At 51.1% G+C, this 23172-nt stretch overlaps 1 protein-coding gene and 1 long non-coding RNA gene across 11 annotated transcripts in view; one reads left to right on the top strand and one right to left on the bottom strand.

Annotated features, from left to right (window-relative positions):
* Positions 1-23172, bottom strand: part of NAV2 (neuron navigator 2) — a 706640-nt gene that overhangs the window by 382929 nt on the left and 300539 nt on the right. For 4 of the 10 annotated variants that reach the window (XR_011541254.1, XM_070624483.1, XM_070624484.1 and 1 more), the window contains exon 1: positions 840-1993. The exons of 3 other annotated variants lie outside the window; for them this stretch is intronic. Coding sequence is in view for 6 of the 7 variants with exons in the window: in XM_070624483.1 (XP_070480584.1) it covers positions 840-1097 (258 nt within the window). In the remaining variant the exon portion in view is untranslated. Of the gene's footprint in view, positions 1-839; positions 2040-23172 lie in introns of those variants that run through there. 3 more of the 10 variants (XM_070624485.1, XM_070624488.1, XM_070624489.1) reach the window with 1 other exon arrangement.
* On the top strand, positions 50-8223 carry LOC139084002 (uncharacterized). The gene is made up of 3 exons (XR_011541256.1): positions 50-88; positions 5109-5777; positions 6540-8223. It is a non-coding gene; the product is annotated as an uncharacterized lncRNA (long non-coding RNA).

The raw sequence follows: 23172 nt of genomic DNA, 5'->3' as shown, positions 1-23172 counted from the left end.
ATTGGCCTTTGCTGGTTTCCTTAAAAGAGATTGCAGGGCCAGGGTCTGTCACCCAGCCAATTGCGGGATGCAGGCTCTCTCTGGAAAGGTAGGGTCACCACTTCTTTTCAAGCCACCCCTCACCCCTAGTCACCCAGGCTACCAGCACCAGGATCTACTACCCAGGAAGGAGGGGCTTAGCTTCGGGCCGCCATTCTGAGGCAGCCACCCCAACCCCACCGCAACAGCCAGCCAAGACGCTAGGCGTCTCCAGCTGCCCGTCTCAGCTGGTGCACCGGGCACTCCTACCGCAGTCCGAGCGCCGTGCCCGGAATCCTGTCAGCCCCAGCAATGGGGCAGGGGCAGGCATCTCCCAGCCAGGGGAGCAGGTTCGCTGCCACCTCCAGCCCCCTTTTCCTGGATCTTGCAGTCAGGCCAGGGGGCCTTGAGCCCAACGAGGCCTCGGACCATTCCTTGGCAGGGACAGAATCTCTGCAGAACTGACAGACAGTCAGCCGCTGCATTAGACACTGCCTTCTTCGGGCCAACCCCTCAACACGGAGGACCTGACATTTCCAGTGCTGCACACGTTTTTTTGTGTGTGTCCCCCAGAAGGAAGCCGCAGGCGTGAGGGCATCCGGGTCTCCAAGAGCTCCTTAAGGCAAACCTCAGGCACCCGGGCCACACCCACCGGCCAGCCCACTCTCCTCGCGCATCCCCCAGTCCGCCGACCTAAGTAGAACGTTTCCCTCCTCCAGCCACAAGGTATCCCTTTCCCTCATCCAGCCATGCCACCCTTCCCCAAAAAAAGTATGCACCCATCCCCCCAGAACAGTGCCCCGGCACCCAGCGCCTCTCACCTGGGTATCCAACCCGTTTTCCACTGAGCCGCTCTTCCGCAGCGGGAGCCCCTCCCCCGCCGGCTCCTGCAGCCCCTGCGATTTCAGCGGGATCTGGCTAGGGTAGGCGGTCTTGCTCACCTCCACCTTGCTTCCCAACTTGAGGTAGCAGGGCTGGGGGCCGGCCCGGGCTGGGGGCACGTGCAGGATGGGCGCGGCGCTGTGCACGGGTTTGGGCAGTCCCGACTTCATTTTGGAGGCGACCAGGATGGCCGGCATCTTCTCCCGGGGCTTCGGCTTTCCCAGCACGTCCCTGGCAGCGGCGGCGGAGGCGACCGCTAAAGGCAGCGCGGGCAGCAGAGCAGGCGCCGGGCCTTGGCCCGCGAGGCGCCCACCACCAGCGGAGGAAAAAAAAAAAGAAATCCCCGAGTCGGGGAGCTCGGAGCAATCCGGCGAGCGCGCCTTTGGGGCGTCGGGATGGGGCGGAAGACTGGTCGCGGCGCTCAGCTGGTCCCACCTGGACAGATGCTGCAATCGGGTCTCACGCCCCTCCTGGGCGGCCTGTTCAAGGCCTCCGGGCGCTCAGGAGCTTTTGCCTCTTGAGATTCTCCTCCTGGGAACCCGAGGTTTGGAAGCCCATATTAACTTGTCACTGCATCTCCGAAGTGAGGAGGCCCCTTTGGAAGAGGAGCGGCAGGGACGCACGCCTCCCGCTGCGGGAGGCTGTGGGTGTGAGCCGGCGAGGGAAGGAGCGAGCAGCGAGGGGAGCGAAGGAGCGAGCGACGGAGGAAGGAGAGAGAGGGCGCACAGAGCCCAAGACGCCTCTACCGAGAGGCAGCTGCCGCCCCGATCACCAGCACCGCAGTGTCACTCGCGACGCAGAGGCGCGGCGAGAGCCCCCGAAAGGTCTCTCTAGGCGTGACAGTCGGTCACCGCCGCCCAGAAGCCCCCCGGACAGATAGCACCTTAGCGCCTGCGGATGTGCACATGCTCCGTGCGCTACAGCGCCGCAAGGCTGTGGCCGCGGGGCGCGGGCGCCGGGCCGCGCCGCGGGCGGGCTGGGCAGGGCTGCGCTCGCTAGCGGCCGCCGCGCTTCCCGGGAAGGCTGCGCTGGCTGCGGGGCTCGGCGCGGGGGAGGACAGGCTGCGGCCGGCGCGGCTGCGGCGCGCGCTGACAGCCCGGGCCGCCCCGGCGCACCAATTGGTCCGCGGCGCGCCAATCAGCGGCCGCGGCTCGCACTGCAAAGGGGGCGTGGCCTCAACTCCCGGGCCGCGGCCGAAACTCTGGGGCCGCGCTCGGGCGCGAGTACAAAGCGGGCTGGCGGCCGCTCTGCGGCGCTGCTCCGGCCGCGCGCTCCCGGCGGCCCGCGCCCCGGCCCCCAAATCTGCTTTTGAAAAATGCTCTTTCGAACGCAAACGCCCGCCCTGGGGCCTCGCGGGCCCGGCTCGGGGGAAGTTTGTTTCCTTTTTTTAAATTGCTTGGTCACCTTAACGGTTCGAGTCTTCCGGAGCCGCGCCCGCGGCCCCCCATCTGGCCTGGGCAGGGCAGGGCAGGGCCGGTCCTGTCTCCCTGGCGGAGGGCGCGCCAGCCATTTCTCCTCTTTCCTGCCTGCCCTTCCGGGGGGCCGGGGGCCCCTCAGTAGCTTCCTCTCCAGCTTTCAAAGGCGGCACGTTTCACTTAACTATTTGAAGTATTTATAGGCCAATACAATACCCAGGGAAGACTCCCGCCCGAGAAGGCTCCTCCTTGGAACCTACCAGACTCTTGATTCCAATGGTCGGAGGAAGCTGGAGAGGCCCCCTGACCCCACAGGCTCAGGCCAAACCTGGCCGCGTTTCACGTGGGAGCCCCTCGCTGGCCGCGCCTCGGGCACGCTGGACCCACCGGTTCCTCGACTTTAATTCACCCAAGGATTTCTCCCCTCGTCTCAGCTGCTTTTTGGGTTCCTCGCTGACTCAAAGTATTCGAGAATTGGAAGGGATGATCCAGGCAGGCCAGGGTCCTCGGATTCATGGATGAGGAGCACCCTATCCAGAACTGCCTGGATTTAAATTAGGCAAATTCTTTAACCTTACATGCATCCTTACAAAGCTTGGGTTTTCACTTGGAGTAAGGAGGAGATTTGACTGCATATATATACTGTGCTGTTTGGATTAAATGAGATAGTTCTGACAGTCATTTAGCACAAGTACCTGGCAGTGTAAGAGTCCAAGAGAAGCTGTGTATTATTATCCCTATTATTAAATTACTGCTACTTTTCTCCCTAGCCATCTCTGTTCATAAGCTATTTGTCTCTCTGTCTCTGAGACTCAGGTTTTCACTGTACGTCCACCCTATAGCCTGATGTACAATGCTGATAGCATTGATTTATCATTATCCAGACCAAAGGCAACTTCAAAGTTTTAAAACAACCTCTCAAAGCAGCACTGAGAAATAAGAAGGTGTTGTCTTACCCTGGCCTGCTCCCTCTCCCACCTTATCTTCCACCCTTTCTATGTAGCGACTTTCTACTCTAGCTGGGCTGGAATACAGACTTGTAGGTAATTTCAGGTATGCTCCCTCTGGCTGAAATTAGATCACATGTAGTTTATGGCCCTTACTTGGCACCAGCCCTTTGCCATCTGATGCCACCTTGTTATTATCGTTTCATGTTCATTTTCTTCTTAGGGAGTAAGCCTTTTGAAGTTAGGAACTGCACCTTAACTTTTCATTAGATTCTCTCAGCTTCGAGTATAATGTTGTGGACAGATAGCTACAGAAACTGTTACTGAACAAATGAGTGAATGATGCTAGCAGCAGTTCTCAAGGAGGAGAGCCTTTCAGATTCAGGAACGTAAGGTAGTAAGAGATGTTACACTATGTTAAACCTTAGGACTCTCCTACCCAGAATTCTGGTTCTGACAGAGGTACCAAGAGTTATGGAAAGATATTGCAGTCTTCGATTTTAGGGGTCAGGGAGATATTCCAAGGTAATTCCATGGCCCTAATGCAGTGGTTCTCAAAGTATGGTCCCCGGACCAGCAGCAGCTGCAGCACCTGGAAACTTGTTTGAAAACCCCCACCCCAGACCTACTAAATCAAAAGCCCTGAATGGGCGCAATCTAGGTTTTACAAGTATTTAACCCAGTGATTCTGATGCATACTAAAATTTGAGAACTTCCCCTCTAATGAATAAATCAGGCATTCAGTGCTCCTGCGGGGCTTCTTAAACCTTAATATACATAAGAATTACTGGAGATCTTGCTAAACACAGGTTGTGATTTCAGTAGGTCTAGAATGGGGCTGAGATTATGCTTTTGGAATAAGCTCCCACGTGATGCCCATGCTGGTGGTCTGGAGGTCATACTTTGAGTAGTAAGGTTTAACCACTGGTAGCAAAAGGGTGTCATGTCAAGGGCGAGCTGTAGTTAAGTGACTTTCTTTCACTATGCTGAAAAGAATTCTGAGGGTGCGTCTGTCAAGGTTAGTTGGAAACAGCAGCCTGATCAACTAATAATGTCTGTCATGGGTGCAGAAATAGAAATAGTCACATACATGCTATGTATTTGCCATCTTTGGTCTCCCATTTAAATCACATTTGTGGCCAAGGCCATTTTTTGGGTTCTGAGACCCTCAAATGTGTACTAATATAAAAACAGTGCATTCCTTTTTTTTTTTTTTTTAAAGTACCTCTTCCTAATACTCAAGGATTTGGTAAACATATGAGCATTCACCTTAACCCTGTGTGATTTATAAAACTCAAGTCTGATAATTTCTCATCTTTCTTGATGGAAGACAAGTGAATCTTTCAATCTATTTTCAAATTTCTTCCCCTGCCGTCTCATCCCTTTAATAATTTTATTTGCTCTTTCCTGGAACATTTTTCATCTCCCTTTATATCTTTCCTATACACCCTCATTTTCCTTATTTAAAGCAAAATAATTTATCTTCATAACCAGACAAGGTGGGAAAAACCTATTTTTTTCCCCTGGGGCAAAAGAAATAATTGCAAGATTCTTCCTTAAATAAGATCCTCTCAAATTATAAAAATGTCCTATAAAGTTACTTGTTCCATATGAATGCTATGTTAACCTGAGAGAAGTCATTTTGAATTAATATTTTGGCAAGCATTGGTGGCTAAAGAAGTCACTAGTTCAGAGAATGGCAAACTGCTTTGGAAAGAACACTCTATCCAGGTTTTTAAAAAAGTGTTATTCTTTTTATTCCATGCACTATGGGCAGCCCACCATTTTGAATCCCAACTTTGACAACCCTTCTCTCTTTTTCTTCTGTCTGCCTCTAACTTTCAAGATCCCCCACATCAGTGATGGGCCAGTTTGAAACTTGTCACCACAGCTCTCAGGACCCCTGAATCATCCTGAGAATTCAGACCATTCCCCGGCTATAAGAGCCATCCTCCTCGGATCAGGGTGCACCAGCTGCATCTCGTTTGGATCCTCAACATCAGCCACCGGTGATTAGCTGAGTGTGAGTTAGGCTTCAGAGCTGACCTGCAAGTGACCAGCCCCATCAACCCATCCTTCATCTGAGTTAAAGACCCCCGGCTGCGTCTGGCCTCCCAAGAAGACGGTCCTGTGAGGAGGCTGACACATCCAAAGCCCAGTCCATCACCAAAAATGGAGGGATCTGGGGGTAAAGTCAACAGCCTCTTGGAGACCCGAGATTATAAACAATGAAAGGGCATGTTGCAAATCTCTGGAAAATAGAAAAAGCCAAACAGTGGTCGCCCGGCTAGCTGAGTTGGTGGGGCATGAGACTCTTAAAAAGCAAAACATTTATGAGTTTATGTGGGAGTGAAAAAGAATCACACTGGCTTATTTTCAAAAACACACTTTACCTTAATTTTCTATGACATGGGTTGGCAACTGATGATACATATCTCAGAGATGGCACAAATGCCCACATATTGGTAGCAGCTGAATTGAGAGCCTACCCATCTCAGACTGCAGAGAAGTCAAGGTAAGACCCTTAGGACAGACAGCTCTTTAGAAAGTCTGCTCACCCTGAGCCCCCCCTCGCTTCTTCCAGTGGGTCTGTATGCAGATTGATATGCGCAATGGTGATCTCTGGGAGATTGTGGCCTTCCCATTTGATGTGCAATAGGACTGTCAAATAATAATAAGGTCTCTTGATCAAGAGATAGGACCAGGAAAAATGTAAATGAAAGGTGAATATCAAGATTGTATGTGTGGGCAAAGAGGCGAATTAGGATGGGAGGAAAATAAAAACTTCTGGATTCTCCAGTCCATCCCATTGGCTACAATCGAGTCAGTACTTGGGGCTTCCTGAAGCTCTTCCTGTATTTTGGGGTGAGGACCATGTAGAACCATGCCTGCAGGAAGTAAAGGGGAAGGGGATGGAGCTGAACACGTCCAGATTTGAGGCTGGATCCTACCTGCAAGCCTTTCTGTTTGCTTGTTATTTTTAATTCTCTGCCCACTGTTTCACTATTACAGATGAAGGAACAAATATTGTCAATGGAGAGGTCTAGTTGAGTTTCAAACTGATCTTTTTAAAAAATTATATTCCTTGTTTTGTATTTTGCGTTCTTCCCAGACAACCAGAGTTGACCCATAACAATGATGATGCTGATAAAAATTATAATTTATGAAGTTATTCTTAGTATGTGCCAGGGACTATGGTAACCATTGTACATACCTTATCTTTAATTCTCACGACAATCTCATGAGGTGGATGGGTACTGTCATTTTCATTTTACAGATGAGAAAACTGAGGACCAGAGACAGTTCAGTATCTTGCCTAAGACCACAGGTAATGAAGTGGAAAAGCAGGATTTGAACTCAGGCACTGAACTCCAGAGCCTGGACCCTGCACGTGAGCCAGTATACTATCAAAGGAATGGTCATCGTGACAATAACGGTAGAAACGATAATACTAACATCCTGTCAAGATTTGCCTTCTCCACACCATTGCAGTGACTCCCCAGGGCACTCCTGCCTGGTGGCACAATTGCTCCATTTTACAGTCGAGGAGGCAGGTGGAAAGGTGGGTGACCACCCAGGTTGTGAATGATAGTGGTCTTAACAATGAGGCGAGGAATGAGCGCCAAGCAGTTATGGGGCCTGTCTGCATGATGCTCAGGCTCTGAGACAGAGCTGCTGGCTGGTGTCCACTGGGAGGCCAAGACGACTGGACCGGTGGTCCTTAAACAAGAAGCCTAAGAATCACCAGGGGTGCTTGTTAAAGGAACAGATCCCTGAGCACCTCCCCAACAGACCTAGATTCTGGATCTGTGAGGCTGCATTTTAAACAAGCACTCGAGTGACTCTGAACCCGCTGGTCCTCACACTGGGCTTCGCAGCCATGGCTGTCCCTTAAGGTCACCTGCTGAATTAATACACTGAGGCTGCCAGGCCCCACCCTGGGCCAATCAGATCAGACTCTCCGGGGGTGGGGCCCAGGCATTTGTATGTTGGTAAAGCTCTCCCGGCAAGGCAAGCACATGGAAAAGCACCGCTTCAAGAAATGCTACTAAAGCTTTGCTCTCTCAACACTTTAGAGTGAGATTACTGAGGCAAAAACCTGGATCATTTCAATCAAGTGAAAAGCCAATCTGGAAAAACCCAGGCCTTCTATTACTTTCTGAGCAGGATTTTCTTTCTTGAGAGACACGCTCAGCCAGTCTAGCTGCCCCTGCAGCCCAGACACAGCCGTTAATTGCCCCAATGCTGCCTCCGAGTCAGCGCTGCCATTGCACCCAGCAGCCTGGCCCTGCTCAGCGCCGGCCTCCAGGCACTGCCTGCGATGCTCCTGCCGCGCCCGCCCCTGCATTTCCTCTTTTGGTTACCGCTATCATCCTGCGAGCCTTCATGCCTACCCTCTGACTCTGCCCCAGGCACGGAGCCTGGTGAGCATCCGCTGGGACAGGCGCTCCTGGCCAACGTCTGATCCAGGGGAAAGGCGGGTGATGCTCAGGGTTCAGGGCTCCCAGAGGCGCAGGCTCTCTGCCTGGAGCAGAGTTAACTCTCGAAGCTCTGTGCCCATAAAAGGGTGTGCTGGTGTGAAAAATCTCAACAGCGGGTAACAGAGAAAATCACTTAGCCCTTTGGTATGCATTTTGTGATTCTTTTTTCTTTATTTAAAATGTATCCTTAGTGGACGTATTTATCTTGTTATTTACATATATGTTTGGCTACTATTAAAATTTGCTAATATATTTACGTGTGTTTACATACGTATAAATAAATATGTTTATAAGGGGAAGGAAAAGGAGGGAAAGAATCACCTCCAGTTGTTAACAGCAGTTATTTCTGAGAGGCAAGCTAGGGGACTGGTCATTTCTTCTTATTTTACATCATTCTTTTAAAGGGTTGGAATTGTGGGTGGTTTTACTTTTCCATGGAATTTTCTGTATTTTTCAAATAAATATCTTTACTTGTTTTAACCTTTTATTTATTCTGGAAACACTTATTAAGCCCTATAATGAACCAAGCCGTGTGCCAAATGTTGGTGACATGGAAGTTAGCTTGTATCCAGTGCTGTCCTCTGCCTTTTCAGGCAGGAGAGATGAGCCCCTCCCCCAAACAACCAACCAAAGCGTTGTTACCTATCAAAGGTTAAAATCCAGTTTTAGTTAAAGGGAGGTATGTGTATATATAACAAAGTCACTGACAAGCAGGCTTCTCTCCTAAGACAACCAGGAACGACACTCCAGAGACCTGGCCTATTTTCCCTTCCTTCCAGGGAAGCAGCTCCTAAACGGAGTCGCTCTCTGCAGAAGTGCCAAGACCACCCCTGAGCAGGGGGACGAGGAAGTCAGTTCTTTCCTGACTGATCTGCCGAGCTGCCTCTTGAGCCAGTGGTGCTGGCCTGAAGACAGAGTCCTCATCCTGCAGAAGGAGAGAAGATGGAGAAGAAAGCGGGCCCCAGAATGCCTGACGTGAACCCTGCTGGCCGTGTGTCAGAGGGAATTCTGGTTCACACTGCTCCTTGGCTGAGCTCAAAGCTGGTCTAAAAACTGTCAACAAAACAGACACCCATGAGGATCCTTCGTGCCCTGAGATCATTCGAAGTCACTAAACATAAACAGCTGTGTTGATTTCCCCTCGCTCTGCAAACCCAAGGCAAATAAAACCTCAGAGCTTGAACAAAATATACAGGGGTTTTCTTTTATTTTTTGGCTTAGAAAGCTATTGTTCTTACAAACAGGGCAAGACACCGCTAAAGCATTTTTTTTTAAAAAATTGCCTGGCAACTTTCTTGAAGCTCCAGATTGAGCAAGAATTTTAGATACTCACTGATAAATTTATCAGAATTCTCTCCTCAAGGCAGACTGGACATGCATCAAATAGGAATCTAATAAAGGTAGTCTCCCTAAGGCGGCGTGAAGACCATCATCGTCCTCATCCTGGCTTCCTCGTTTCCACGAAGACCATCTTTTCGAGCTTTGAGATGTTGAATGAACTCCCATTCAGAATCATCTGCTTGTTCGGGTTTTCTCCTTCCCAAGGAGGGACCATGAAGGGTTGAGCTGGAGGAGGATCCAGTCTTGGAAAGCAGCTGGCCTGCAAGGCTGACTTCCTGCTGAGTTATCAAAGACAGTTTTCTGCAATCTCCTCCATGACCATTTCAGTTCTTTCTTTGCCTCTGATGCTTTAGTCTTGACTTTCAATCCTGTCTGGTCCCCACAACCCTGTTTTCTTCTGTTTTCCCCAGAGGATGAACTTGGGCAGAGCCCCCATCGCTCCCCATGGTTTCCAGGTTCCTTCCTGAGGGGAGAGAAGAGAGAACACCGGGGCTGGAGCCAGGCGGACCTGGGTGTGAATCCTGACTTCACCTCGGATTGACTGGCCGAGCAATGGTCCCTTCCCTCCCCTGACCCCTCTTTTGTTCATTAGTAAATTGGGCACGATGGTAACTACTTCACAGGGTTGTTGAGAGGATTCGAGACAATGGAGGCAGAGGGCCTGTGGTGAGCCTACAACCTTGTAGGTGCTATGCTCATTCATTCATTCATTTACGTAATATTTTACTGCTATCAAATGCCAGACAACATGCTAATCGCTGGTGATATAATAATGTTAGTAAGAACTAAAGTTCTTTTCTCATGGAGCTTTCAAGGTAATCAGGGAAATGAACAATAATTACATAATCACATCAGTGAATGCATAATTACGAAGTGAGGCGAGTGCTATGTTAGCAGATAAAGAGCCTGGATCCCTTTGACCGCTGAGGCCAAGGCTTCTCTGGAGAAACGATGTTTGGGGTGAAGTAGGGGCGATGTTTGGGGGATGTTGGGGTGAGGGCTGAGAGGCAAACAGGGTAACCAGGCTAGGCGGGTCTTTGGTGCCTGCCTGCCCGCGTGTTTAGGGAGGTCTGGGCAGCGAGCAAAGAGCTGCATCCCCCTGCATTCTCCTCCCTCTTACCCATGGGGTCAGAGACAATGCCAAGGTCTCAGTTGCTCCTCTGGAAGCCCCTTAGTGAAGTGGAAAGAGTCCCATAGATGTGTATAGACGCTTAACTGGTTGTGTGGTCTCGTCCTAGTCACTTAACCTCTCTGGGCCTCAATTTCCTCACCTATGTCATTAGTAAGACCTACCTCCTGGGACTTTGGGGGGAAATTAAATGAGAGGCAGTAAAGGAGGATATGGTGGCAAAAAGGAGGAAGACTTCGGAGTTTGACTACATGAGTTTGTGTGGGTTTGAGTTCTGCCACTTACTAGCGGTGTGACCTTGGACAGGTTACTTAACCTCTCTGTGCCTCAGGTTTCTCATCCGTAAAATGGAGCTCATAAAGTCCCTCCCTCACAGGGTTGCTGGAAGGGTTAAACGAATTAGTATGTGTAAAGCACTAAGAAGTGATTGATCCATGGTCACTGCTCCACCATGAGGATTATCACTTTTCCTGGCACACAGGAAGTGTTCAAGCCACAGTTCCTTTCCCGCCTACCCTGGAGTCACCATGTGGCCCCTTGTTGTGGACATATCTGAGTGAGTAGAAATCTCCATCGCTAAGACATTGAGTGAAAGCCCAGAACCTGAGGCTATGAGCCCAAGGGACCCCTGTCTCTCTGAGAGGGGCTCCTGGGCACCATCCAGCATCCTGGGCAAGGAATCTGTATCCCCAAAACTGGGGCATCCAGAATGGACCAGGCAGGGAGAAGAAGCTAGAGAGCGGTAACCTCTCTGCAGCACTTTCCTTGCACTCGGCAGGCGAAGAGAGGCCCAGAGAGGTCCAGCATCTCTCATTGCAGCCCAGCCCACATCTGCCCACTCCTCACCTGGCCTCCTGCCTAACTCATTTGTAGAGAGGGAAAGAGCAGGCTGTGAGCATGTCTGTTTCCTCCAAGACATCTACTGAGGGCCCTGCACCATCTTCTGCACGGGTATGGAGTGCAGGCTTCCCCACCACCACCACTGGCTGCTTTCAACCCAAACTCCTGAGACGTCTGAGGCCATCATCTCCAGGGAAATGGCTCTTCTTGGGAGACAGGCTTTGCTCTCAGAGACGGCCTCTCCATATTTGTGTCTTTCTGACTCTTCCAGCTCCACAATTAAAGCCAACACATCGGGATCAGCCCAGGCGCCATGGTAATCCAGGTCAGAAAGCACTGGGAGGGTAGCAGGGTTTGGGGTAGGAATGAACCAGTTATGCGCCAGAGTCTTAATCTCATTTAATGTCTCTAAATAATGCTTGGAAGTCATATTTTGTCCCTTTTACAGATGAAGAAACTGAGGCACAGTTAGATAAAGTAGTAATTTTCCCAAGGTCACACAGCTGGAAAGCAATAGAACTGGAATTCAAATCCCAAATTGTCTGATTCCAGATTACACACTTTTTCCACACCACAACACGCTGTTTGACATCAGCACCCTGGGACTGAATCCCTGACTCTGCTTCTTGTTTGCTGAAGGTCGGGCAAATCATTGCCCCTCAGCAACATGGCACCAACTCACTGTGGGCCACAGAGCGGGGGCCTGGGCAGCTGCCTTGCTCACACCTTCCCCCAGCAGGTGGCTGAAAGTAGGATGCCGAGGACCTGGGGAGGAAGAGAGCGCTCTGTCTTCATCACAGGGCAGGGGGGTTAGCCACACTGTACTGGACTTCAGGTGTGGAAATAGTCTCCAGAAAACCTGGAATCTTCCTTGTGTTCTTCTCTCTCCTCCTCCCTTTCCTTACCCCCTACAAACACACACATACATGCACACACGCATGCATGCATGCACGCATGCGCACACACACACATGCACTGTCCTCATGCAGCTTGCATCTGGCAGGATGGCATGCCAACCGAGGTGTTGAAATCCATGGAGAGTCATGATTTGGCACCTGTGGAGTACTTTTCAGCACTTTGGAATGACAGCTTATTCGTCCGCACAACCCTTCCAAAAAGGTTTGTTTCCATGCCATCATGGAGGGAGGAAGTCGGAGCAGAGGCTGTGGGTGTTCATGGCCAAGTGGAGTTGAACTTCTCACCCCTGCTCCATGGTGGGAGCCATGGGGCCTCTCACAGGTACCCCCTACTCCTGGTTCTGTGGTTCAAATTCCAAGGGACCCTGATCCCTTTCAGAACTCGGTTTTCTCAGGGGCAAAATAAGGGGGTTCAGTGGCTCTCGACCTGGGCTCACTGGGCCCATAGAGTCTTCTGATACAGTAACAGCAGGTAATTAGGTACAATCCAAGCTGCTATCTGTTGAAGGCTGTAGACACATTTACCAGGCATCTTATGAATAAAATCTCCAATTCTGAAAACAAACCTGCAAGGAAGGAACGCCCACCCCCATTTTACAGATGAGAAAACCGATCTTTATAGAGGTTGAAGGACTTGCCCAAAACCACATAGTAAGTGGTGGGGCTGGGATTTGAACCCAGGCTCCCGTGTGTAACTATTACAGCCTGCTGTCCCTGAGGGCAGAGCCTCTCTCCTGGCTTAGCTAATGGGCAGGGACCTGGTTTCCTGCTCTTCCATGGCCGCCCCATCAGCTCAGCCCTGAGCTCTGTGATGAGAAGGTTCTGGGGCCTTATGACCGGAGCGGGCACCGGCCCTGGGTAGGCAGTGTGGCTTCCAGAGAAGGCAGGCACAGAGCCAGCTGCTCTGGGGATGACCCCGGAGGTCCTGATAACATGTCGAAGCAAGAGTTCAGTAGGGAAAAGGACCAGGGGGCCCTTCTCACATTCCTCCCCGCTCAGCACAGAGCTCCTGTCAGAGCCGATCGCCATCACAGAGTGACTGCACCTCAGCCCTCTCTTCCAGAGACACTGGCCTACTTTTTGTCATGTGGAAATGTATCCCCAGCCCCCCAGCAGCTGCCGTCGTCCTCTAGTTGGCACAGGTGGGAGCTAGTCCCATCATCTACTGGACAAAATCCAGTCTTCCAGTCCGGGCACCCAGGGCCCTCCCTCCCCTGCCCTGCCCTTGCCCACCTCTCCAGCTTCCTCTCCCTGGCTTTTTGCCACAGGCTCCAGCCATTTCCAGATGCCACCCCCTCCCATGCTTCCACGGGCCAAGAGGCAGCACAGTTCAGAGGTAAGCGCAGCTCTCTGAAGGTGGACCGCCTGCGGTGGTATTCTATTTTTGCGGTGCTGTGTAACCTTGGGCAAGTGACTCAATCAACCCATGCCTCAGTTTCCCCATCTTTAAAGTGAGTACAATAGCAGTATCTATTTTGTAGGATTACTGTGAAGATTAAAGAAGAAAATACATGTACAGAGCACTTTGAAAAGCTTCTGGATGATTCTGCTGTGCAGCAGGGTTGGGAATCTCTGATATCAGACTGTCTTCTCCCAGAGGGGGTGCCTCGAGGCCTCGGGGGCTAGGTGGCACAGGGCCTGGCACACAAGTGGCATTCTGGACGTGGATTTTGAATGAATGGATGATTGTATTTATTTGGTAGATTAAACAATCCTTTCCCCCAAGCCAAACCTCCAATCACGATGAAATCCGGATTTCAGCCTGAAATCAGTAAACCGTGATCCCGGTCATCAGGGGGTCCTGCTGGCTGAGGACTCCACTATGAGATGCTGCGCCAAACTGAGCAAAGAGTCAGCGTTTAAAACCGACTCCTGGATATGCTGGGAAGAGCAGAGCAAACGAGATCCATGCAATCCACAAAGGGGAAGGAGATTTTCAACGGGAGACAGGTTTCGGGGTAGTTCAGGGTTGGCATGTTTACTCTGGGTTTCTCGGTGTTTTTGTGCAGCTTCCGAGTTTCAGGGCCCATGCCAGCTTCACACTCGAAATGAACAAATGCACTGTCTGAATCCTCACACGTAATTCCAGATGGAGACGCTGGGAAGTGATCCTGACCAGCTCTGCTGCTGGGATGGAAGTTATTCTTAGCACAATGGAGTGGGTGGCAAGCCGGGTTTTTTTCTGATGTGGTTGATGTTCAATTAGGCTGCTGAAAACTAGGACAGCATTTCTATGTATGGGGGATAAGGTTGGAGGGGGCGTGACCCAGCATCTCAGTGTCATGTAGCATTTTGCTTTTTCTCTTGTGGTATGCCATCCAAGAGGGCCTCATCTGAGGAGCTATTAGCATATGGAGTATAATGGAATTCAATGAGGACGGCCAGATGCTGGCTTTGCATTAAAGATCGATGGAAAAGAAAGCAGGCCATCCTGTGGGCTTTGACAGAACTCAGATGGTAACCCAGAAGGGCTAAAACCTTTCGAAACACATGACAATAAAGGACACGTTTCTCTAGTTTGCACCTTGTACCCAGTCAACCTGCACAGCCAGGCTGTATTAAAATGCACACAGTGACCCAAAGTTAAGACAGGCAACGTGACAGGAAGCAATGCCAGCAAAGCCTGGAAAAAAGGCGGGGACCAAACATTTCTCAAATGCCCACTCTGTGCTAGGCACTCACAGATAACATCTCTTGTAAACTTTGCAGCGTACAGAATTGTCATTTCCTGTTTATAGATGACAGAATTAGAGTACAAAGAAGTTAAATAGCCATTTCAGTTAGCACGTGGCTGAACTGAGCTGTGAACTGCGATCCTGTCTCCGGAGTCTGTATCCTTCCCACTGTGGCTCGTCCTGGGCTGGAGAGCTCTGAACCAGCTCCCTCAGGAAGGCCACCTTGGCTGCCAAATAAGGGCAAGTGACTGCACCTGTCCCAGAGGAGGGAGCGAGGAGGCAGAAGCTGGAGGGGATCCCCTCACCAGTTGTCCTGGGGTCCATGTGTCCCTTGGCCCGGCCCAGCTGGGAGTGAGCTCATGATCAAAGCAACGATAGCCTTCTCAGGCAGTGTCACTGGGTGGTGCTTTGCTGTTGGCCATGGCCATGGAGAGCAGCAGGTCATACCTGCCTGTGCCTGGGGACTCTTGAGTGGGAGGACAGGCTCCAGGGGCCGTGGAGGAACTTGTGAGCAGATCTCACAGAGCAGGGGGCAGGAAAGGCCCCTTTTCCAACCTATAAAGGAACAAAGGAGAGCTGCTGTGGCAGAGTCCAGCTTCCTGCTGAATGGACTTAGACAAACTGTGGCTGTGGTCACTGGGGTGGGCCCCCCAATCCATCTGCGTGAGCCAAAGAGGGTCTAAAACCACATTCTAAGGAAAAGGGGAGCCAGGCACTGCCAGCTTGACCCCAGTGACCAAGGACATTGGGAGTGACACTGAGAGGATAACTTAGTGGCCAGACCAGGATAAAAGTTCTGGCCCTACTCGTTTGTGACCAGAGCTGAGTTACTTTTCTGAATCTCAGTTGCTTTATGCGCAAAATAGTGATCAAAGTAGCACCTACCTCCAGGACTCAGATGATGCTCTGCCAAGGCCCATAGACCCTGTTACCATTTCCATTAGGTACCATCAGGTGCTTTGCTTCTAAGGGCCGGCACCTGTCACCTTGCTCAGAGGCCTGCCTCTGGGCTCTTGGAGCCTCTCACCAGGCATGCAGAGAGCTGCACGTGCGGAGCTCACTCCAGGGGCAGCAGCCCGGCCAGGGAGGGACTGTGTGCATGTGAAAGCCCAGCTTGCTCGTCTTGAGGTGGCACAAACCCTGAGGTGTAACTGAAGCTCCAGAACTCCCCACAGGCTGAGGCTGAGACTTTGCCCCAAATCACACATCCTTGCTTGGCTTCATCCCTGGCCCAGACCTGCTTCCCGTCTGCCACACTGGTTTGTCCCAGGAGGACTTTGTTAATAAATCACCAATCCTTAGATTCCACTTCTGGGGAACCCAACCTAAGACAACACTCTGCTGGGTTACTGTGAGGATTAAGCGACATGATTCATGGAAAGTGCTGAGTCAATGCCTGACACACAGGTAGTCATCAGTAAATGATAGCTGTTGTTGATTTTTAGATGGAATCGGATGAAATTGCCAGTAATGACCATTTTTAGCTAAAAAATGGTCATTTCGTATGGATCATATTGATATTTTATAGTCCACTCTCCTAACTTGCCCCCACCAGCTACGGGGGGAACATTTTTCTGATGAAGACCCTAGCTGTCCTGGTGGGTTCCCAGCTCAGCATCCATCCTAGAATAGCGCTGGCCTCAGACGTCCCCCTGGTTGCTGGTGTTTGGGCTTTACTGGGTTGGGGCTGGACACAGAAGCCCTTGTTATTTCCCTAGAAGGCCACGTGAACTGGGGCCCCACCTAAAACAGGAGGAAGGGCAGAGGTGAGGGTGGGGGAAAGCAATCAACATTTGTCAGGTGGGAAAGGACCAGCTCGTAAATAGGAAAAACGTTTTCAACTTCCCCCAGGGGCGATGTTTTGTAAATATATTTTTGTTTAATTTTCCTGAAAAGATGACTTTGGTGGCCTCTTCAAGCAGGCTGTGTTGTGAACCAACCCTTTGAAGGGCCATGGCGTATTGACAGCACCTCTCAGCTTCAAACACTGAACAAATGAATCCTGTGTTCATGTCAGCGTGGCACTCCCGGCTGACAGAGACATAAAAAGTGCTTGGAAAATTGTTGTTTATATTTCCTCCAGCTATCACTGCCCCAGCCTCCTGACAATGGGAAAAGTTTGCAGTACAAACAATCTGTCTACTATCTCACAGCAAACACAGCATCCCCTCCCCTCCCATCACAAGGGGACCCCGTGGAGGGTGAAAGTCACGCACAGTCATGGTCCCAAACACGCAGGAAACCGAGGGCTCAGACAGAGATGGGCTGGTGGCAGAGAAGTGAAAAAGAGAAAATGACTCGGAAAATATGGGCAGGCAGGCACCGATGACCTGCTTAATTGGCAAGTCCCAGCCATAGGTAAACTGGAGCTCCTGAGCTGGGAGAGAAGGTCTTGCGCAGGTAGCAAAACCTGTCCTGGCCGGGGTGGGGATGGGGATGGGGGCAGCCCACTGTCTGGAAGCCCTGGCTGCCCTGTGACCTGGGTATGGAGCCCATCAAGTGTACACGGCATAGAGAATACTTCCTACCTGGTATAATTTACACGTTATTTGCTCATTTATTGTCCATTCCTGTCACTCCCCTCACCACAACACACAAACACACACCTGAATATAAGCTCCCTCAGAGCAGAGATTTTTTCTGATGCGTCTCAATAGCCTAGAACAACGCCTAGCACACGACAGGTGCTCAATACCTATTTGTTGATTGAATGAATGAAATAGAATTGCCTATACTGTCAATACGCAAAGATGCCTGCGGATCACATAAAATTTGATTTCACTCATTATATTCAACTTACTAAGGCAGGAAAAGCTCATTCCTAGTTTAGAAGGATTTGCAAAAATAAGGAGTGAAACAAGAAGCAGTTTCTGCTTTACCAGAAAATACCATTGCCAAGAACCTCGCTTTGTGGATGTTTTGGCTATAGAACACAGCGTATTTAGATGTTTCCAGATAATTATGTGTTTAGCATTAGGTAGCACCAAGCTATGAGCTTTCTCAGACAAAAGCAAATATTTGGTTGAGGAGCCAAATGACCAACTTCTCAGACCTGGGTTTCCACGGCGTCGATGTGAACAGGAGTGCCTGGTGAGTCACCTGCAAGGCACAGATTGGGGAACGAGCTTGTAGCTTTCATTCTGGTTCCAACAAGACCTGAAATCCCCACAGTGAGGCCCTGGGCCGGTGTGGGGATTTCTCCCAGGGAGGCTGAGAGCACAGCCAGAGCTGTGGGATGATCCCATTGACGTCTCTTTGGCAGGAGAAGAGCCACACCTGAAGTCACAGAGGGCCGACAGATGTCACACTGGCACTCCGCCATGGAATCATGGCCTGTGTCTCTCGCCGTCCTGGTTGGCCCCACACAAAACCCTTCAAACCACCAGGCCAGACGGTGGCAGGGCCTGAGCCATGGGGGGAGTCTTCTCAGCCCCACTCTAATCGAGAACAGAACACACAGGCTGTCACAAGGCATTTAATTGTCTATTCCGACACCATAGGGCCAGACAGAGGTCTTTCAGCCCATATAAACCCAGTGTTACCTAGAAATGGGGAAGGTGGCCTTTGGCCTTCTTTATCTTTGTCCCTACCTAGGTTACTGTATCCACAAGGAGCGGGGGCTGAGTGGGAGTCAGGGCTGCTGTTCCTCAGGGCTTAAGGCTGGAGCAGACGGTACTCACCCATGACGAGGGTGCACGAGTGGGCTAGGTAGGCCTGCCAAGGTGGGAAAAGCCAGAGGAAGACCCAAGAAGATGGTCACATCGGGCTGGTGTGGAGCGTCGGGGTGGGGCTGGCATCCACAGAGTGGGCGCCTAGCACTGCCCTGTGGGTGCTAGTCAGTCACATGCGGCCACCTTGCACTCGAAACGCGGCAAGTCCAAACAGACGTGTGCTCCACGGAAAGACAAGAAATCATGAGCTGAGGTTGCTAAGATCTAGCGTAACTTTTATTACAGTGTATTGTTATGATTGTTCTATTTTACTATTAGTTACTGTTGTTCATCTCTCACTGTGCCTATTTATAAACTAAACCTCATCATAGGTATGTATGTATAGGAAAAAACCATAGTATGTATAGGGTTGAGTACTATCCACGGGTTCAGGCGTCAACTGGGGGCCTTGGAATGTATCCCCTGCAGACAAAGGGGGACTACTGTATTTTAATGAATTAATATTTTTGCTACAGTGCTGGGACAGATTCTAAATGCTTCACGCATGTTCTTTTTTTTTAACACTTACAGTAACCCTAAGGGGTAGGGCTCACTGTAACTTTTTTTACATACGAGGCAATTAAAGAAGAGAGAGGCTAATTAAGTTGCCCAAGATCATACAGCTGGTAAGTGGTCGAGTGTGGATTTTATTCCAGGTCAGCCCAACGCTTCATTCTTAACCAGAACAATCAGCTCCCTCCAGGCTGCTCGCAAACTTCTCACACATGCGTTCAGCCTTCCATCTGCCAGGGAGGCCTGTTTGCTCTTGGTTTCCAAGCTCCAAAATTTTCCCTGATGCTGCTGACATGAAAACCCCAGAGGACATCTCCCTTGTGACTTGTCTCCTGAGCCTCCCAGCCGTAACTGTGGATAAGGGGCCCTGCACACAGCAGCCAGGGTGCCAGATTCTCACTCCATCCAGGGAGGAAGCACTTAATACGAGTGTGTTGACTGCTGACTCAAGACCCCAGACTTGGGCCATGTGGTCATGACAGGTGAGGAGAGGAGCAGCCTAGAGGACCAGCCTGAGACTGTGAGGTGGCAGAAATAGGAGAGGAAAGTATTAAAGTAGATACAAGTGAATCAAGTCAACGCACAAGGCCAACCCCAGGCTTCTTTCTGTAGCACTGGTTTGAGTCTCACATGATGGTCAATATCATGCATCTGGCGGCCATAACTATGTCTCTGTTTCAGCTCAGCATCCACATGACCGAAGTCTCGTGGGAAAGATGGTCTGTCCATTTGTTGCACTGACATCAATACCCAGGACATGCACACTCTGGCGAGGCTGGTTTCAATGGACGGGGTGGGCTGATTAATTTGTCCCCAAGGAAATAATCTGAAAAGGGTGAATGCTAAAATAAGCCCTTTTCTTTTTTAAGATCCCTCTCTTCTCTCATGAATACATTTTTCTGTAAAAATAACTGCTTGGAAGGTAATCATAGCAAGGCCACCAAAGCCAGAAGTCAAAAGGCAGTTTGGTTGGCTGGATGTGAAGGCAATTTGGGGAGGGCTCGTCCTGCCCGGCCGAGGGCTCCTCCCCAGCCAGGCTGTATCCACTCTTGTGCCAGCCCTCAGCCACCAATGTTGTCACAGCCTCTGCCCTGAGCTCTATTCCCAACGTCCCTCACCTCCACCACCTTGCACTCCTCTTCCCAAACTTTTCCTCTCATTCCTGGTTCCAAGGCTTCTTGCCTCATCTCCTGATGATGTCTTTGTACTTATCCCTTGGAACTGACGCATTATTTCAGCTTTGGCATGCCAACCTCCCTGGCTATAATTTGCATTCTTCCCATAGACTATCCCTGTCTGGCTGCTCCAGGGACCGGCCAAGGCTGGCTCAGCCTGACCTCCTCTACTCTGTCCTGGCATTGTCACATGACCTTTGTCCACAGCAAGTTTGCCTTGACAACGGGGGCCAAGAATGGACCACTGAGAGTGGCCACATCAGGATGCTCCCTCCTCATAGATTCCCAAAGTCGCCAGGAGCTCCTTGTGGGGTCACACAAGGCTCTCCCTTGGCTGAGTTACTTCCAGCCAGGGAATCTGCTTCCCTCATCTCGTGGGCTTTCACAGCTAGAATGACCATACGATTTCTCACCTGCCTTGGGCTGTTTTGGCAGTGGAAGGGGATCCTGTGAATAATGATGCCTAGACAACAGGCACACACTGCGATCGGCCCAGGCTAAGTAGGGGGTGAAGTACCCTTACTCATAGCCCACCTGTCTTCTCAGCGATAAACCCTGGTAATAACTACATCCCTTTCTTGTATAATATGTAGCGATCCCTTCTCTGGGCGCTATCACTCAGACTTGTCCACAGAAGTACCCCCACAGCAGAGGGGAGCTGATGCCTGGACCCGGGTGACAGGTTCACAGTGTAAAGGGACCACCCAAAGCTTCTTGACAGCAAACTTTCCTTTGAAGTCTCAAAAGGGCAGAGGAATTTTGTCATTCTACTTAATAATATATCCTTTTAAAGAGAAAAACTGCTTATATATTTTTTTCTCAAAATTTAAAGTAAAATTGATGTGCAGGAAGATGCTCGCCACACGTTCACCCTGCGGTTTTCGGTACCTCCTGGCTCTCCAGTGTCATCTGAGAAACATGACGTTACAACAGCCTCTCGCCCGGTGACAGTGGGAGGGCGGACAGAAAATTGCTCACACCCACTGTTTCCAAGGTGTTTTCTGGAGCGAAGAATCCACAGATCAGGTCTGGCTCAGGGTTTGGGCTGGCGGAAGCGTTGGTCTACCCCCTCCACTGAGGCTTCTGTTCCTCCATGCACAGCAAATATAAGGCCAATAACCCCCATGCAAGAGCCATAGGGGGCTTCACGATCATGCACCTCAAGGCCCTAGAAGCGATTCTTTGCCCCTCGTGCAGAGAATCTTGAGCTTGACAACAGGCCAACTCTGGGGGAGACCCTCCCCAAATGGGAGGAGGCTGTGGGGTCCCCATCCGCCATTTCATCCCATCCACGAAGAAACCGGAGGGCAGGTCCCCCAGCAGGCACACCTGGAGCGCTGAGCCTGCAGCACCGTCATCTGTGGAGGATGGGAGGCAGGCCAGGGACAGAGGCTCCAGGTCACCTCCCCTGGCCTGACCTAACCCTGCAGGTGGGGCATGGCACGCATCCTCTGTGATCCCACAGTGTCCCGGCGCTTCTGCCCCACCAACAGGGTCCTGCTCCACTCAGACAAAACCCATGCATGCACACCATCTGGGTCAAGAACACCAAGTCACTCTTCCTTTTCCCCTGGAGCCTGCAGCCATTTGCCACGTCTGAGGGTTCAGTAGATCTTGTGTTGAATTCCCCCCCATCCTCCCCCTCCTTCCTGCAGACTTCCAATTTCCCTGGAGATGAAAAGATAATGTGGAAATTAACTTCTTATTCCAGACTTTCTCCAAAGCTCTGGGGAACATTCTCAGATCAAAACACACAGGGCCTGGCAGACACTGATTGGAAGGGGGCGTGCTGGGGAGCCTGGCTCGCCCCGGGTTGGGGTTACATGAGTGTGTTCACTTTGAGTTGATTCTTACAGCTGAATATGTGTAACGCGCTCTTCTCCGAATGCATGTAATACTTCAATGAAAATTCAAATTTGAAACAAGCACAGGACCTGGTCACAGCTGAGAGGGAAGGCTGTACCTGGAGACCTGCTATCTGGATAAGAAATCTTTTAGCTCTTTTCTGGTTCTCAGTGTTCCTGCGGCTGAGAGCTGCCGTGGGGCTACTGGGGCTGCCGATGTTTCAAAGACGCGGGGCTGAAGGCCCGCCCCGTCCCCCTGCTTCCAGGGAGAGCAGGTTGGTCTTAAATCTCGTGCTGCCCCTTCTCAGGCTCCGTGCAGACTCACACTCCTGCAATAAGGAGGCACGAGGTCCTTAGAGGAGGGGCGAAGTGGTTAAGAGCTGAGCATCTTGAGTCAGACAAACCTGTGTTCAAACCCTAGCTCTGCCCCTTTCTAGCCGTGTGACCTTGGGAAAATTACATAAACTTTCTAATCTTCGGGTTCCCCATCTGTAAAATGTGGCTAATAACAGTGCCCGCCCCATAGGGTTGCTGTGGGCATTGCCTGGACCACATACAAAGGGTTTAGCCCACGGCCTGGCAAAGACGTAAGTACCCATCAGAGAGTAGACGTTATAATCAGTGCAACCCCTCACTTTACATGAGGAACCGAGACCAGAGAAGGGAGCACCTTGTTGAAGGTCACCGAGCCAGGATGTGACAATGACACAGACCAGCATGCTGCCTTTTGCCCACACTGGGGCCCTGGGCAGGACCATGCTGCACATGCAACTGGTGTAGGTAGTGTGGTTTCCATTGCCTGGCATGCAGCTTTAAGACAGGGGGCCCGTGATGGTGCAGTTTTGCTGACAGGTGAGTTCTCAGAGTCCCCAGGTCTGGTCGGGGAGAGCCGGAGGGCGAGCCCCATGATGGGAGTGCTCTGCTGTGAGCCACCCTCCAGACGAAGCGAAGTGGAAGCTGCACGCGTTTACTCTGGTCCAGTAAACACGAGTGCCTGCCTCCTGGCCAGGCCAGGTGCTGGGACAGCATGGGGAACAGGAGGGAGCCTGCCTTCCTGAGCGCACCATCTGGGAGGGAGCGGGCAGGGAGGTGTTGAAGGACGGTGTTGACAAGAGATGGGTTATTCAAAGGAGAAGCGAGGGGAACATGTCACAGGGTCACCTAAGAGAAGTGAGGAGGGCAGAGAAGAACCTGCGGGAAGGCACTGGGGCCCGGCATGGGGGAGGGGAGGTGCATGAAGAATTAGAGAATAAAGGGGCTGGTGTTGCTGGAGTGCAGAGAGCCA

This window comes from Equus przewalskii, chromosome 6 (genome assembly GCF_037783145.1).
Source record: "Equus przewalskii isolate Varuska chromosome 6, EquPr2, whole genome shotgun sequence".
Lineage (NCBI taxonomy): Eukaryota > Metazoa > Chordata > Mammalia > Perissodactyla > Equidae > Equus > Equus przewalskii.
This window is presented reverse-complemented; position numbering and strand designations above follow the sequence as displayed.